The sequence below is a fragment of the Trachypithecus francoisi genome, unplaced genomic scaffold (genome assembly GCF_009764315.1).
Source record: "Trachypithecus francoisi isolate TF-2019V2 unplaced genomic scaffold, Tfra_2.0 Lachesis_group20, whole genome shotgun sequence".
NCBI classification, from domain to species: Eukaryota; Metazoa; Chordata; class Mammalia; order Primates; family Cercopithecidae; genus Trachypithecus; species Trachypithecus francoisi.
In genome coordinates, this window is record NW_022681466.1 from 62,353,540 (window position 1) to 62,371,428 (window position 17,889).

Genomic DNA, 17,889 nt, shown 5'->3' on the forward strand with positions numbered 1-17,889 from the left:
TTGCATGCGCTAATGAAAGGCACAGGAGAGGGAGGGATTGGGCCTGAGGCATGCTGGGGAAGAATTTCTTCTCCCACTGCTTAGGCAAGAGCATGCCCCAAGGTTCAGCTCAAGGTCCTTTCTTTCTCTGTGAACTGCTAGTCAGCCTGTAAGATTTCCCCACCATCTCTGAGCACATGCCTCCAACTCCACGTGCCCAGGGCCATACTCACCCCTACTCCCCACTGAACACTTTGAACTTGGATCTATGGCCAACAGACGCTACTGCATGCCCCCAAACTGGCTCTCACCATAGCCACATCTCTTCAGGTTACTGGTTCAAACTTCTGTCATTTCCTTCTGAATCAACTTTATTGTCTCTCGTTTCCCTATGTCCCGTCCTTTATCAGACCTTATTCTGCTTCGTACATCATGTTCCTTGGGCTCCCGTCAAGCCCTTGTTTTTTATCCCTGCTGTGAGGCAAGTTCTTTATCTTTTGGGAAGCCTCCCTGGACCATCCCAGCCAAAAGTGACCTCGCCCTCCTCTGGATTCTGAAAGCTCTTATTGTCTGCCAGCTTATCATATAGCATTTGGCACTATTGCAGACTCCTTTGATACTTAGTCCTTTTTTTTGCCCATGTTTGTGACTTAGCTTCCGAATTTTAGGAGTCAGGTCCTACATACAGTACCTGCCTGCATCCCACACAGGATTCAGGAAAGGGTAGTTAGTAACCGTTAGTTGATTGATCATGCAGACAGGGGGCCACGTATGGAAGACGGGGGCATCCCTGAGACCCTTTACCCTGGAGACTGCTTAGGCTGATGAATAATTTTTCCGTTCATGACTGTGAAACCCTTACAAAAAGTGAGTCATCACCCTACCCAGATGTGCTTTCTTATTAATTATCTTTTTTTTTTGACAGAGTCTCACTCTGTCACCCAGGCTGGAGTGCAGTGGCACGATCTCAGCTCACTGCAACCTCTGCCTCCCGGGTTCAAGAAATTCTACTGCCTCAGCTTCCCAAGTAGCTGGGACTACAGGTGCATGCCACCATGCCCAGGTAATTTTCGTATTTTTAGTAGAGACAGGATTTCACAATATTGGCCAGGCTGGTTTTGAACTCCTGACCTCGTGAGCTGCCCACCTTGGCCTCCCATCGTGCTGGGATTACAGGCATGAGCCACCACTGTGCCCAGCCTATTATCTATCATTTTAAAGACAACCCAATTCATCCTATGGAGGACAAGGGCCTACAGCAAATAAAGCCTATTTTGGTTGACAGTTTTCAACTTGACTGAAACAAAAAGTAATAAGAGGGTTGGTCTCATCTGATGCCGTTGAACTCAGGAAAACTTAGCTTGGTGGACATGATCGTCAGTCTTTTTGCTTTGGGATCACGGATTCTCTGCTGTCTGCCATTCGTACGTGTGGCTCCATAGGTAGCAAGCTATCTGTTTGCAGAGGCCAGAAGGAGAGACCAGTAGCGTGTTTTTCACAGCCAGCGCCAATCACTAAGGATGGTTAATAAAGGAAAACCAAAGTGACTTCTGGATGGAGATGCTAGGATGGACCCAAGCCATAAACCCTTAGAATGTATTCGTGAGTCTTACATACTCTGAGAGATGAACTTTGGGGAATCCTAAAGAATTAAATGTCTGCAGGACTAGTGGGTTCTGCTGAGGTCAGGTCAGAGCAGATCAGCCTCCTGGTTTGTAATGGCCCGGAAAGGTCCCTTGCCCTTGGCTGGGGGCCCCACTGGGATTTGCAATGACAGTGATTTCTGTGTGTTGCCTGGAGTGATGCATTGGTGCCTGTGATTGTATCTGCTCATCTGTGTGATGCACTGTCAAAGTGGTGTCGGGGACAGCTGTTAATGTTGAACAGCCTCAAAACTGTCCCCTCTTTGCTATTACAAAACTGAGGAGTCACAGGCTATGAAAGCTTTCGTGGCCATTTTAATTCTGCAAACCTGAAAGGACTGAAGGTGAAGGTCTTGGCCATCTAGGTTCAAATGAAGGTTTTTTTTGTTTTTTGTTTTTTTTGAGACAGTGTCTTTCTCTGTTACCGAGGCCGGAGTGCAGCGGCGCGATCTCGGCTCACTGCAACCTCCGCCTCCCGAGTTCATTCTTCTGTCTCAGCCTCCCTAGTAGCTGAGATTACAGGCGTGCACCACCATGCCTGGCTAATTTTTGTATTTTTAGTAGAGATGGGATTTCACCATGTTGGCCATGCTGGTCTCAAACTCCTGACCTCAGGTCATCCATCTGCCTCGGCCTCCCAAAGTGTTGGGATTGCAGGCGTGAGCCACCGTGCCCGGCCTGCTTTTACCTTCTTATGGGCGAGAGCCCATCTCCAAGAACAGAAAAGTACCTTGGTCCTGTCTATTTCTGGAGCATGCCTGGCCTCAAAAACGAGTGTGTGGATTCGTCACCCGGCCTCTCCTCCCACATTGCAGAGAGAAGATGCAAATAACTCAGCTTCCGGTGGGGGACTCCCCACCGCTGGATGTGATGCTCTCGCCTCCTTTTCATGGCTGGTTGGGGACCATTTTGCAAGTGTAGGCTTGAGCATTGCCTTTCTCTTGTTTTTATGATGCGTGAGAGTGGGGAGAGAGAAAGAAGGTGGAGAGGGGGTTCTATAGCCAGTTTTCTCCCTCTAGTTTCTCCCTCACATTTGACCTTCTTTTTTTTTTTGAGACGGAGTCTCGCTCTGTTGCCCAGGCTGGAGTGCAGTGGCCGGATCTCACCTCACTGCAAGCTCCGCCTCCCGGGTTCCCGCCATTCTCCTGCCTCAGCCTCCTGAGTAGCTGGGACTACAGGCACCCGCCACCTCGCCCGGCTAGTTTTTTGAATTTTTTAGTAGAGACGGGGTTTCATCGTGTTAGCCAGGATGGTCTCGATCTCCTGACCTCATGATCCGCCCGTCTCGGCCTCCCAAAGTGCTGGGATGACAGGCTTGGGCCACCGCGCCCGGCCACATTTGACCTTCTTATACCCTGGTATCATCAGGATTTCTACAAACCACAGCCCTGATTGTGACTTCTCCCTGGCTCAGAATCCACCAGTGGTTTCTTCTCCTTTATAGAATCGAAATTTCTTAGTTCTTGATGTCCTCATGGCCTCCCGTGATCTGACGCCATCCTTCGCTACTATTTTTCTCACCTCCCATGCCTCTTAAACTCTAATGAGTGGATCCACCTGCTTTTCCCCCACAGCCTCTACCCACACAGTTTCTCTCTGACCTTGGCTCAGGCTGGCCCCATGGCCTAGAATATTGCCCCTGTGGGTTGTTCTTCCGACCCATCCTGCCCAGTCTCTCGCAGGAGCCTCCGTTTTCCTCTGTGAGATGAGGACGATCATAGAATTTTCCTTTTTGGTTTGTTAGAAGGATTAAGTGATAGGAAACATGTGAAGCATAGAATAGCGCCTGGCCCAGAGTGAGTGCTCAGTACAAGATTCTCACAGTCGCTCCTGCAGCAGATTGAAACCCAGCAATTAGAGAGGGAGGGAGAGTCCCTCAAGCAGCCGCATTGGTAACTTTGAGAAGGAAGAGATGAGCCCTGCTGTCAGGCATGGAAGAGAAAAGACCAGGAAGGTGGGATGCAGACGCAGAAACAAATTGATATATCCAAGGGAGAGGCACATTGTTACCCCCTCCAGGAGCCCAAGAGTGCCACACCCCTAAATGGAAAAGCCCTCAATTGACATTAGAATGCTGGCTGTGTTACCTCGGTCACCCCAAGATCGAACACAAGATGAACCGTGGTGAGTGAGTCCTGCTATAGGTGACCAGCCTCATGGTTTTTTTTTTTTTTTTTTTTTTTGAGACAGGGTCTCACTCTGTCATCTCACTCTGTCATCCAGGTAGGAGTGCAGTGGCATGATCTCAGCCCACTACAACCTCTGCCTCCCGGGTTCAAGTGATGCTCCTGCCTCAGCCTCGTGAGTAGCTGGGATTTACAGGTGCCTGCCACCACACCCAGCTAATTTTTTGCATCTTTGGTAGAGATGGGTTTTCACCATGTTGGCCAGGCTGGTCTCGAACTCCTGACCTCAAATGATCTGCCTACCTCGGCCTCCCAAAGTGTTGGGATTACAGGTGTGAGCCACCTCGCCAGGCCCCAGCCTCGTCTTCTAGTTGGGCTTTCTGTTCACCATTGCCAAGAAGCTGGGGTGGCTTTCCTCTGGGTGTACATGGAGAGCCTGAGGTGGTATATCTCATGATGGGCTTATGGTTCACAGGGTCTTTTGAGCTAAACTATCTCTGTGGGTCTCAGGTGTTTTGTTGTTGTTGTTGTTGTTTTGTTTTTTAAATCATGGCAAAATATACATGACATGAAATCCACCATCTCCATCATTATTTTTTTATTTTTTTTTTTTGAGATGGAGTCTCGCTTTGTCGCCTGGGCTGGAGTGCAGTGGCCGGATCTCAGCTCACTGCAAGCTCCGCCTCCCGGGTTTACGCCATTCTCCTGCCTCAGCCTCCTGAGTAGCTGGGACTACAGGCGCCAGCCACCTCGCCCGGCTAGCTTTTTTGTATTTTTTTAGTAGAGACGGGGTTTCACCGTGGTCGCCAGGATGGTCTCGAACTCCTGACCTTGTGATCCGCCCGTCTCGGCCTCCCAAAGTGCTGGGATTACAGGCTTGAGCCACCGCGCCCGGCCATCTCCATCATTTTTAAATGTATAGTTCAGTGACTTTGAGTATACACATGGTTGTGCAGCCATCATCACCACTATTAATCTCCAGAACGCTTCCATCTTGTACCACTGACACTCTGGACCCATTAAACACTAATTCCCAACGTCCCCTGCCCACAACACCTGGTCACCTCCATTCTGCAACCTGTCACTGTCTATTTGACTTCTCTAGGTGCCTCATAGAGGTGGAAGCAAATAGTATTTGTCCCTTTGTGTCTGGCTGTTGCACTGAGCATAATGTCCTCAAGGTTCATCCACATGGTTGCATGTGTCAAAATTTCCTTACAATTAGCTGGGCATGGTGGTGCACACCTGTAGTCCCAGCTACTTGGGAGGCTGAGGCAGGAGAATCGCTTGAACCCAGGAGGCGGAGGTTGCAGTGAGCTGAGATCACGCCACTGCACTCCAGCTTGACAGAGTGAGACTTCGTCTCAAGAAAAACCACAAAAAAACAAAAAAGAGAAACAAAAACAAACAAACTGCCCTTCTTAAGGCCGAATAATATTCCATTGTGTTGATTTTACCACGACTTGGGTTGTTTCTACCTTCTGGCTCTTGTGAATAATGTTGCCATGAACAGGCAGCAAGACCCACCCTTCAGGACCCTGTTTCAGTGCTTTTTGGTGTGTACCTATTAATGGAATTGCTGGACCATATGGCAATTCTGTGTTAATTTTTTGAGGAATTAACACACTATTTTCCATACGGGCTGTACCATTTTACATTCCCATCAGCAGGGCACAAGGGTTCCAACAGTTCTCAATCCTTACTAGTACTTATTCTTTTCTGTTTTGTTGATGTTTGTTTATTTGTTTGTTTTGAGACAGAGCCTTGCTCTGTTGCCCAGGCTGGAATGCAGTGGGGTGATCCCAGCTCACTGCAACCTCTGCCTCCTGGGATTCTCCTGCCTCAGTCTCCCAAGTAGCTGGGGCTACAGGCATGCACCACGCCTGGCTAAGTTTTGTATTTTTAGTAGAGACAGGATTTCACCATGTTGGCCGGGTTGGTCTCGAACTCCTGACCTCAAGTGATCCACCCGCCTTGGCCTCCCACAGTGCTGGGATTGCAGGCATGAGCCATTGTGCCCGGTCTTGTCTGGTTTTTTGAAGAAGCCGTCCTAATGGGTGTGAGCTGATATCTCACTGTAGTTTTGATTTGCATTTCCCTGATGATTAGTGGTGTTGAACGTCTTTTCATGTGCTTATTGGTCATTTTGATATCTTCTTTGGAGGAATGTCTTTTGGTCATTTTTTAAATTGGGCTATTTGCTTTTTATTGCCCGGTCTAGACATTTTTTTTTTTTTGGACCCAGGGTAACTGCAGTGCCTACCCTTTCAGCTACTGGTGGTAGTAACAGCAAAAATCCTAGCTTTCATTGAGCATTTACATCATCCACTAAGTGAAATGTTTCCATGGATGCCCCACCCCATCCCCTTTAACCTCTCACAGCAGTCTTTTGAGAAAGATATTGTGATCATCTGCATTTTGCACTTGGAGAAATTGAAGCCTGAGCCATTGCCCAGGGTCTTGCAGCTAGTAAGCAATAAAACAACAGCTTAGCTCTGGTCTGACTCCATCCTTAGACGATAGTACTTATTTTCTTCCCCCCACCCAAGGAGCTGGTATTGAAACCTCTTCATACATAAGTGTATCCATTTGCTTAATAGGGAACCTTCAGTCCTCAGGATCTTGGTTTCTCTAGAAAACCGTATTTAGTTCTATATAAAGAATCAGTTCCTAAAACCCCAAAGGTTTGCATCTGAAAGCAAACACAGAACTATGCGGCATTTTGAGTGCTAAATCGTCAGCTGCTCCAGAAAGCTTCCTAAACGGAATGATCCGATATATTCACCAAGGATCCAAGCCCCTGCCCACGCTCATTTAGTTGGTGGCTACAGTATTGCTCTTGGAGTCCAATCCTTTCTCCACTTGTAAGTAATGACTTTGTGATCCTCGGGCCCATTTCAGTGGAGACTCCGCGTGACCCTGTCTTTGTTCGTTACCTGTCCAGGTTTGGTGGTGGCGAGGGCAGAGTGAAGGCAAGAGACCTTCATCTCGCCCCTCTGGAAGCACCGGCTTTCCACACAGTGGTTCTTTGGAGGAACATTCTCTGTTCTTTTTATGTTGGCTTTTATCTGGCCTTGGGTTCACACAGCTGGGGCCGGGGCCAGGGCCAGAGCCGTGACTTAGGGTTGAGAAGAAGTTGGCCAAAACATTCCCCAGCAGGGCTTGGGCAGGCCCAGGAAGTCCCGCCTAAAAAGTGAACAAAGCTACCCTTGTCCACAGGCCTGGGGGTGGGAGGCATCTGGTCAGTGACACAAGCTTGGCCATTGTTTGTTGTGACCTTAGCCAACGTTTTTTAGCTGAGAAAGGGGAAAAAGAGGGGGAGTGAAGAAAAAAATAAAAAAGAAGGTCTCCAGAAACATTGCATCTGGAAAGTCCAGGACGAGTTGTTGATTTCCTAGCAAGCACTGGAGCAGATTTGGAAGGAACTGTGCAATGTAGTGGGTTCTTTGTGAAAGAACAGCAATGAGCAAAGCCACAGGAACCTCCTCTGGGGTGCCCAGAGCACTGGCCCTGGGCTAGCGACTTGCCTCAGCTTCATTTCCCGTAGAGGCTGCCATGGAGAGGAAGCTGGCAGAGTCTCGGCACTGAGTCTGAGGGCTTCAGGCAGAACCCAAGACTCTCCTCTGAGGTAGCAGCCCCCAGAGAAGACTAGCTGCTCTCTGATGGTAAGAATTGATTTTTCTTGCCTGCAGATGTACGCTCCAGTTTGCTTTTCTCTGCATGTCCCTAAGATGACTTCACCATAGCAAAGAGGCAGCTCTGAAAACTGAGATTTGGGGTCTCACTGCTGAGCTGTGGTTGTCTGGGGACCCGGTGTGCTAGGGGGCACCTTTCACAGATCCAAGGCATGAGCAGGGAGAAAAAAAAAAAAAAAGACATGGGTCATTGTGTGAGAAATCAGGAAAAGCAGATGGGAGGAGGAGAAAGATTTATGAAGGATGTCTTGGAGAGAAAGGGAGTCTTGGCTGCCCTGGTTACCTGGGGAGCAGTTTTGTAGTTGGAGCTGTGCAATGGAGAAGCAGAGTGGCGACATGATTTTAGTGGAGCCCAAACCTTGCTTCCTTCATGTAACTTTTTCCAAGTAAGAAACTTGGCTTCTGCCCACTGATCTGGCTTTTACCCCATGGCCCAGTTCTAGCTGGGACACTACAAGGCAAAAGCCATTTGAGGACTATAATGCTTTATGAAGGTAAGGGGGAGCTCCTGCGGTCATGCCTCTCTAGCAGAAGTACCTGCCCAGTAATGCACTATGCTTCCAGGCTTGGCTGAAACATCTTTCCAGTTTGGTGGTGGAGGCTGCAACAGTGATGATGGAAACTCTTTCAATACTTAGCGGTACAATAGCCTTGTTTCACAAGTCTTTCCACCCCTACAAGTTACGCATCCATCTTCTTTCTTTGCAAAGTAGGACCTCCAAGAGAGTGGTGATCACTCTCTTGAGGCTCTGTACAGCTGTGAGAAGTCCAGTTTGCCTGGAAAGGCTAGCCTGTTTTGGCACGTGGTCTCCCTCCAGGATGCGCTCTCCCACCTCCCTGGGCCAGTCAGCATCCCTGATTCTGGCATGGCTTCCTGTTCCTACAGTGCCAGGGGAAGGGAGACGGTGCTTGTTATCCAGGAGCGTCCTCTAACGGGTTAGTTGACCTAGGACAGTCCACAGCAGCGCTTCTCAAAGGTTACCATGCATCTAAGCCACCTGGGGATCTTTACAATGTAAGATCCGGTGCTGGGGCAGGGCCTGGGGCTCTGCACTGATAGTCAGATCCCAGAGGACTTCATGCTACTGGTACAGGGATCACACTTGGAGATTTGCTCCTGTGAGGAACCCAGACCAATCACTCAAGTTCTGACCAAGATGTGGCTGCCTTGGGTCTGATGGTAGAGCACTGAGAGTTCTGCCAGGCCTGTTTGTGGGTTGTGGTTGGGTGCTTCATGGGGATGGAGGGATTAGCAGAGAAGAACACTGAAGGGCATGCGAGGAGGTGGGAAGAGCCGAAGTCAAGCTCTTGGGAAAAGGGCATGTGGGGTGCAGAGGCTGTCGGTGTGCTGCCCCCAAGCTGAAGTGGACTGTGCGTTTGGGGTGTAATGTGAGCAGTCAGCCAGAAGTGCTAACTGCTAACAGGCCCAGAAAAATTCCACTGGAACCTCCCTTTGGTGCATCCGGGGTGATGCAGAGACAGAAGCCCAGGATTCCAGTTGCTAGGCAAATAGAGCTGAGACCACTCACGTGGCTCGGGGGAGTGACAGGGAAGAGGTGGATGCATCAGGACAGAACTCAGTGTGGTGAGAGGTGGGAGCACAGAATCTGGGGTGTGGTAAGGTGGGATTCTCGGTGTTTGGGGCACAGCGCCACGTTTCAGGAACAGTCAGATGCCTCCTAGACATGATGCCCATGTCTACACTTGAATGTGACTTTTTTTCTCCTATTAAAATGGCATGTCCTTAAAACATATATACTAATGCTGACATTTAGAATTATTGGACCAGGCACGGTGGCTCATGCCTGTAGTCCCAGCACTTTGGGAGGCCAAGGCGGGCGGATCGCCTGAGGTCAGGAGTTTGAGACCAGCCTTGTCAACATGGTGAAACCCCGTCTCTACTAAAAATACAAAAATTAGCCGGGCGTGGTGATGGGCGCCTGTAATCCCGGCTACTTGGGAGGCTGAGAGAGGAGAATCGCTTGAACCTGGGAGACTTAGGTTGCAGTGAGCTGAGATCACACCACTGCACTCCAGCCTGGGTGACAGAGCGAGACTCTGTCTCAAAAAAAAAAAAGAATTATTAACTATATATATATGAAAGCCCTTGGAGACCATCTGGTCCAACTTCCGTGTTTTAGAGATGAAGAAATTGAGGCCTCCCAGCAGAGATGAAAGAGGTTGCTCAAGATCTTCCAGCAAGACTGCTGCAGCTTTGGGGCTGGTACTCCAGCCCCGATTCCCATCCTCGCACGGTGGCACAGAGCAGTGGTAGGTCTCACACCTCCATAGCAAGGCCGTTGGCTGTCACCATTTGCCTGCTTTATATGCGCCAGCGGCAGCAGCTCCAGAAATGTTCATCGAATCAGGTTGGTGAGAATTGCACCCCTTACTGAGACTTGGAAACAGTTCCAGCCCTTATTAGACTTCATTTCCCTCCAGTGCTCAGGGTTCAGACCTCATCAGGAACCATCTCTCGGAGTCAGAAGTCTTTGATTAGAATCACTTGGAGCACAGGCCATAGGCACTGCAGTCCGTGGAATGAGTCTCCGTGGTGGGAAAATGAGCTGCTTGCATTTTCTTTTAGTGGTTGCGGGCCACTCCAGCCAGCAACTAGCGGCCACAAAGCCCGGCCAGCTGGATCACAGGTGCGGGCAGGCCGTCAGAAGCACCTACCCTTATACCATAATGAGCTCCAGTCCGCCTTCCTTTACAACAGCACTAACTCCCCGAGGAAGCCCGCTTTTGCCCCCGGTTCATCTGCGGGCAGCAGCTGTGTCACTTGTGTTTGAAGTTTCTTTCTGGTGAGCAGGCTGCTTTACATGAGATACCAAATCTGTTACTGATCGAGCTGCAGGTTTGGACTCTCTCCCTTGCTTCTGAACTTAGATCCATTTTGAATGCAATAGGATGCTTGGTGAATTTGGTTCTGGGGTTTTCCTCAGGAGTCTTAACTTTAGAAAGTTCCCAAAACAATGACATATAAGGCATTTTGGGGCTTTGCAACTTAATACTAAAGGAAGGCTAGGGAGGATATTATGTAGTCTCTCTCTCTCTCTCTCTCTGTCTCTCTCTCTCTTTCTCTCATTCCCAGGCTTTTTCCGCTGCAAAGGGAAGTTGACCAGCGATCCTGTAGAGGGACCCTCACCCTACCAGGAACTTCCTAAGGAGTGTCTTAGGTGAATAATCCACAGAATATCTTTCAAAAGTGTTTTCTAGGTCAGGACAAGTGATATTATAAATATCAACAAGCATAGAAAACCTAGGATGTATTTCAAGATCATTAATCTTTAGGATGAAGAGAGAAGTACTGAAGTCTATCCCAGTTCCTTCCTTTGACAAATAGGAACTTTTCAGCATTCATTGGCCGTAACAGTGACCTGTGGCAAAGGGGAAGAGAATCCCAACTGTTCAGCCTCCCTGTACAGACCTGAGGTCCTGTGCACTGTCACATACCCTGATTTGGGCATGCATTCCATTTCCAATTTTTGCTACATCGCTTTGCTTTGTTGGTATCTCAGACAAGCCTTTCTTTCCCACTGATTCTAAGTCAGATTTGGTTGAGTAAATGAAAGGGTATCTAGACCAAAAGAGCTGGAGACCTCTTTCTCTTCAGAGCCCAGAAGTGTTTGGAGGGAAGCTTGCAGCAAGCAAAGCAATATTTCATGAAGATTTGTGTCTCGTCAGGCCTCTGTCGTCTCTTGTTTATGTGACTGCTGTTCTTGGAAGCTGAGCTGGACATTTAACTGCCTGGATATTTCCCTTGTGGTTTTAGGCTGTGTTACGAAAACCATCCCATGCATGGGTTATAGGACCACAGTGTTTGCGACTGGCAATCCCCCTATGTTACAGATGAGGAAACAGAAGCCCGGAGAGGCTAAGATAATTGCACACATCACATCTCGCTGTCTGGGAGCACAGCACCTTTGTATGCCTACGCCTGTGTGCTGTCTCCTAATGCTTTTATCATCCTGAGTTGGGGGTAGGATATCAGAATGGCCCACACTATTTTTATTCTGCTCGGGAAGGGGGAGGAGGAAAGAAGCAACATTCCTCAACAGTTCATCAGGAAATGGAGAGTTTGAGTAAAATGTGTCTGTTAATCAAAAGCCGGTGAGCACAGTCATTCAGGTTTTCTGGCTTGGAAGCCGGAAGCTGGAACCGGCTACTGGGAGGAGACTACCTTGCCATTTAATAATTACATTTTTAATTGTACTGAAACATCAGGACCACAGAGACCTTGGAATGGAACAAAATGCAGGTTTTTTTTTTTTTTTTTTTCCTAGGGTTTCCCAACCTCTCCAGGCTTCAAGGTGGGGAAGCAGTTCCTGCTTTCCTTACTATTTCTAGAGCTGTTCTCTATATTTCAGGAGTGCTTGTGAGACGATGCCCCAGGTCCTCCACCCCAGATCCTGTGGTTCTAAAACACAGTCAAAAGGCCTTTAGGTACCTGCTCCAAACCCCTCTATCAGAGGCCAGAAGAGTGACTCTGATATTTGGTGGCACAATCACGCTGGTTCGTCAATGCTGAGATTCTTCCAAAACATGCTGCAGAGTAGGCGTCTCTCAGATCCCCATCATGCCGTATGGTGCCACTGGGGAGATGCCACCAATGAAAAGGACCAGCCATCTCAGATGCAAGAAACGTGCTCACATTCCGAGTTTTCCTCATTTCTTCCTTTGTCTCCTCTGGAACCCTGTTAACTGGCTCTTCTGTCTTACACTGGGACAGCAGGTGCAACCACCATAAAAATCTCATTCTCCAGAGTCAAAGGAGGAAGGGTCATGCAGGAACAGGGGTTCTGCAAGGCCCACATAGAAGGCGTTTCTTTTCTACCTTCTGCTGACCGCTTGATTCTTGGGTGTTTCAAGGCTGTGACATGGCTTCTGACCCAGGAGGGGCCATCCAACTCATCCTTGCAGTTTGCAGGATCATTTGCAAATCTTTTCATCAATCCTTGTCCCCCAGAGACTCCGTGTTTCCAGCCTGGCAAGTTTTCCTATGCGGGTTGAAGGGTTGACTTCCTGTATCCTTGCTACATGGACTGCGCTGTAATTATGTTCATCAAAATTCCTGGTTAACCAGATCACTCCATTTCTTTATAGGGTCAGAAAATAGAGTCTATTGTTCTGTGTCCTCTCCCCGCTCAGTCTTGACAAGTATACCCCATGAATTGACTGGCCCTCAGGGATGTGCTGGGGGCTTCCAGGGTGGCTGCGACTCTTGCCAGACCTACCAGCAGCTGGATAGGTCTGGAGTGTCCCAAGTGGTTCGGCCTTCAGACCCACGGCTGGGAGAAAACTCCCACGGCCCTAATGTCCACCTCTTAGGGTGGGTGCCAGTGACAACCACAGTGTGAGGCTTCTTCTTGCCACTTCGTAGACAGAGGACAGTGATGGTGTTGGTGGAGGGGGAAGTAGCTAATGCAGATGAAGAAGAGTATGCCAGACACTCCATGGGGACTGGAGTTGCAACCTGGTTGGGGAGCCCAAGCAAGTCACTTTTGGATTCGTCCAAGGAGGCTGGTGGTGGTGGGCGTCTGATGTGAGCAAGTGGGGGATTCAAACCAGCGAGATATAGATGATTGCTGCCACATCCATTGTCACCCCATTCATCGATCTACCCCAAATAGTGAGGCCCGAGGACACTTGGACAGTGCCAGGTTTGGAAGAGGCCTGAGGACGTTTGCATCTAAATGACTAAAGCCTCATTTGAGAAATTGCTTTTATGAATTCAAGGGGACAGCCCTGCTCACCAGGTGATTTCTAATAAGAAGGATTTGAGGCGACACGCAGAGGACTCTGGTAAAGCCTCTGACAAATTTTGCACGTAGAAAACTGGAAGAAGGGAAGGCGACCCTCCTGGCTCTTTGGCTTCTTGCTAGTAAGAACTGCAGATGTGCCTCATGCACCTGACCCCCTTTTCACATGGGTGCAACCACAGTGCCACAGGACATGGTCGTGCTCAGGCCCCGGCCCAGAAATAGCCACATGCTCTTCTCTGTGTTTTGGCCCTGGGAACCCTTTGAGGGCTTACGAAGCCAAACAGGTGTTTCAAATGAGGTCTTGGGAAAGCCCTGGGTTCCTACTGATTTTTTCCTTCAATTCACAAAGTGCTTTGGTCCCAACATAGGTACCTGAATAGATTCCAGGGCTCAGGATTCCCCGTGGAAGCTGACTGCCCTTGGGGCCAATACAACCCGGTAGAGACAAGACTCAAAAGACTCACAGCACCAGGGGCTTGGGTCTCCAAGGCCCCTTCCCTCTGTTGTGTTCCCTCTGGTCGAGAACCTGTCAGTTTCTAGGAAGAGACAAGAGTGGACTTGAGAAACAAGGACAGAGGATGGATGCCAACTGGGCAGGTCAGGTACCTGATACCTGATATTTGGCAGGAGGGGCAGTAGGACATGGATGCTTCATTATTGGGATGGGAGGAAGGGCAACGTTTTCTTTCCATCTCCCTCAGTGTTCTCATGATCTCAGTGTTCCTCCTGCCTCTTGATCTCTTCTAGTACATATTATTTTTATTTTTATTATTTTGAGATGGAGTCTCGCTCTGTCACCCGGGCTGGAGTGCAGTGGCATGATCTCAGCTCACTGCAGTCTTCACCTCCTGAGTTCAAGCAATTCTCCTGTCCCAGCCTCCCTGGTAGCTGAATTACAGGCGCACGCCACCACGCCCAGCTAATTTTTATATTTTAGTAGAGACGGGGTTTCACCATGTTGGCCAGGCTAGTCTCGAACTCCTGACCTCAAGCAATCCACCTGCCTCGACCTCCCAAAGTGCTGAGATTACATATGTGAGCCACTGCGCTTGGCCTAGCGTATTTTTTTAAGTGGAGGGTTTTGTTTTGTTTTTTGAGACAGGGTCTCTGCTGCTCAGGCTGGAGAACAGGGTACAAATGTGGCTCACTGTGACCTCGAACTCCTGGGTTCAAGTAATCCTCTTGCCTCAGCTTCCCTAGTAGCTGGGACAAAAGGTGTGCACCACCACGTCTGGCTAATTTTTAAAATTTTTGTGGCGATGGAGTTGCTGTGTTGCCCAGGTTGGTCGTGAACTCCTCTACCTTGGACTCCCAAAATGTTAGGATTATAGGCATGAGCCACCGCACCCAGCCCCTTTCTAGTACTGTCTATATTTGAGACTCAGGTTATAATTTCATTTTTTTACAGTATATGTTGAGAATAGCAACATGTATACATGATTGTATAACTAGATTCATAATTACATATGCATTTCTGTAAGCTGCTTTCAGCGTACAGCCTGGATCCTTTTGTGCCGTGATTTCTTCATTCTTCACCTCTGTTTGTCTTGCTCTTTCAGGCAGTTGGAGCACATCCCTTACGTATGTTTACTAAGGAGGACATGAGTCCTTGTCTCTAGAAGAATGTGTTTCTGTTGCCTTCCCTCGTGAAAGACAGCTTGGCTACCAATAAAGGTCTTAGTATTTTTCTTATCATGCACCGGAGGCATCTTTTGAGATGTGGCTATAGAGAAGTTTGAGACCAGCCTTCTTTTTATTCTTGCACTGGTCTTCCCACGTAAATGATTACAGGACTTTTAGCCTTATCTTTGCTGTGTAAATATGTTGTTAGGATATGTCTGCTTGTTGGTCTTTTGAAATCCACTTTGCCTTGAACAGCGAAGGACCTCCCGTGCAGCCCAGCTCGGGAACTTTCCTCTCCATCAACCTTTATTTATTCTTTCTTTTCTGTTAGAGCTTTTCTACTGGTCTCCTCTTCAGGAACAACCCAGTATCCATATCTTGGTTTGCTGTTCTGTCCTCACATTTGCATTTTTCCCATTTCCTTTGCATTCTGGGGAAAAAGCAGTTGTTTGTTTTGTACAAAACCAATTCACTTTGTTTGGCAGTGCTAATTCTATGTTTTATTGCAACCAATGTGCATTTTCCTTCTGTTACAACCTTTCAAACTTCCCTATAATTTTTATCATTTCCTGTTCCTTTTTTATATCATTTTGGTTTTTTTTGTTTTTTCAAACCAACTTGCCTTGTTTTGTTCTCTTACGAGTTTTTGCTCTTATGTCATAGATGTTATATCTTCCCGCCCTTTGTTGAGGTTGCTGGATATTTTTCTGAGATGTTTCTTCTAGATATTATACGAGATCATAATGAAAAGTTTGTGTTTCTCTTGAGGTATTTTCTGCAATAACAGAAACGATACATATTGTCTCCCCCCTCCCCATTTGTGCAGCTTTAACAAAATACCTGAGACCAGATAATGTATAAGGAACAGGAATGTATTTGTTTGAGACAGTGTCTGACTCTGTTGGCTGGAGTGCAGTGACACAATCATAGCTTCCTTCCTTCTTTCTTTCTTTCTCTCTCTTTCTTTTTCTTTTCTTTCCTTCTTTCTTGTTTCCTTCCTTCCTTCCTTCCCTCCCTCCCTCCCTTCCTCCCTCCCTCCCTCCCTCCCTCCCTCCCTTCTTTCTTTCTTTCTTTCTTCTTTCTTCTTTCTTTCTTTCTTTCTCTTTCTTTCTCTCTCTTTCTCTTTCTTTCTCTCTCTCTCTCTTTCTTTCTTTCTCTTTCTTTCTCTCTCTTTCTCTTTCTTTCTCTCTCTTTCTTTCTTTCTCTCTTTCTCCATTCATTCATTCATTCATTCATTGTTCTGGGCACTGTGCCGAGATTAAAGCTATGAAGAAAGAGATAGGGACATGGCCCTGTCTTCCCGAATCTTATAGTTTATTCCTTTGTTGATATGGCAGCTCCTTCAACCTCCTCCTTCCAGGCCAAGTTGCTGAATCCCTGACCTTTAAAAGAAAACGAAGACCCTGTCAGGGTCCAGCCTGTCTCCTGTATAACTACTGGCAAAGACTGCAGTTCTCAGGATGTGCTGTGACAGCGCCAGGGGTCCCCTACTAGCTTCTGAAATTTCCGAGTATGGCCAGAAAGGCTGCTGGAGTTGGGGAGCACAATGCTTTCACCCATGAGACAGGAAATGCGCCCAGTATTCCTAGAGACACAGACTCTGGGGCTGGTGATGTCACTGTTGCTTGATTTGTGTCTTAACCCAGAGTCGGAGGAGACTGTCGTTCTTGGGTAGCTGTTCCCAGCTCTGTGTAGGAGTCCGCCTACCCTAAACAGGTGTCCACCAGGAAGGCATGACGTGGGAGTGAACTGGCAGTCTCCAGCCCTGCTGGGTCTTGATCGTCCTGGTGGGCCCTGGCAGCCCCATTAGTAATTGGTTGACTCCCTGAGGAGTGCAGAGCTGGCAGTGGGACCACTCCTGGCTGCTGAGTCCAGGACTACTCCGAGACTCAACCCTCCCAGGCGTGCCCAGCCATGCCCTGGCTGCTTCTGGGTGTCCGGCTGCCTCCATGGTTGGGGAAGAGAGAACTTGCTGGAGAGTCCTTTGTGGAGGAGCCTTCAAGCAGTGCCAATCACGGCACTGGGCTCATTAGCAAGCATTGCCATAGCAACGGGTCTGCCAGAAAGTGGCTCGTTAGGCTGACAACTTCAGAGCTGTTATATATAGATCCGGGTGTGGGGGGAGTGGGGGTGTGGGGCCCTGTGGATATGCTTTTCTTTAGAGCTCCTATTGCTTCTGGGTTTGGGGTGTGAGAGGACGCAGAGCGGGAGACCTTAAAACCGTCTGATCTGGCTGCTAAAGCGAGTGTCTGACGACCACCCATTAACGCCAGCAAGTAGCGTTTGCTCACAGCTTTAGAAGAAGGTAAGAGTCAGGTGTTCTCAGAAGCCTCCGGAGGGGCAGAGAGTCCCGGAGGTGGAGGTGGCACCCAGGTTGAACTTGAGCTTGAAGCATGCTGGGAGCGGTAGGGAGCGGAGTAGCGGGGTCTGTACCGCCTGGAGGCTGCAGAGACAACCTCCACTGTCTGTTAAATAGTTTATTTGAAGGGTTTGGGGCAATGGGACAGAATCTTTTTCTTTAATAAGTCACTGCAGCCCAACACTGTCTGTTTACAAATCATGCTTGTACAAATTCTATGATCTCAAGTTTTCATTTCAGAAGTGATGTTTTTCTCAGTCACTGCCTCTAGTGCTGCAACCGAGTGGCTTCAGAGCACAGGACTCACCCGGGATCATTGTTACAAATGCAGCCTCTCAGGCCGCTCTGGAGATTGAGTCAGGCCTGAGAGTGTGCATTTGAACTCACATCCCAGGTGACTGCTGGGGTGCCCCGCGGTGAACAGACTTTGAGAAACACTGCTGTAGGGGGATTTGTTTTTGATCTCTGTAATCTCTGGGTGACTTTGCTTGCCTGCTTTTTTTTTTTTTTTTTAAAGGGGGAATCAGCCACCATTAAGGGGAAAATGTTGGGGGTTGCGTTGTTTTTTTAAATAAAGAGACAAGGAAGTCAGCCTACAGCTAGGGAACGTGACGGCCTGGATGCGGGCGGTGATATTTTTGCACATCATATGCTCACTTGGGGACTGGGAGACGAGCAGGAGGATCAGGCTTGAGTCGT

General features: G+C 48.4%; 1 protein-coding gene across 10 annotated transcripts in view; it reads left to right on the plus strand.

Moving 5' to 3' along the window:
* The window catches only part of GAS7 (growth arrest specific 7), a 291,891-nt gene that overhangs the window by 160,887 nt on the left and 113,115 nt on the right, over positions 1-17,889 (plus strand). The window contains exons 1-2 of one of the 10 annotated variants that reach the window (XM_033184557.1): positions 7,124-7,413; positions 9,585-9,714. The exons of 8 other annotated variants lie outside the window; for them this stretch is intronic. Coding sequence is in view for 1 of the 2 variants with exons in the window: in XM_033184553.1 (XP_033040444.1) it covers positions 7,411-7,413 (3 nt within the window). In the remaining variant the exon portion in view is untranslated. Of the gene's footprint in view, positions 1-7,043; positions 7,414-9,584; positions 9,715-17,889 lie in introns of those variants that run through there. One more of the 10 variants, XM_033184553.1, reaches the window with a different exon arrangement.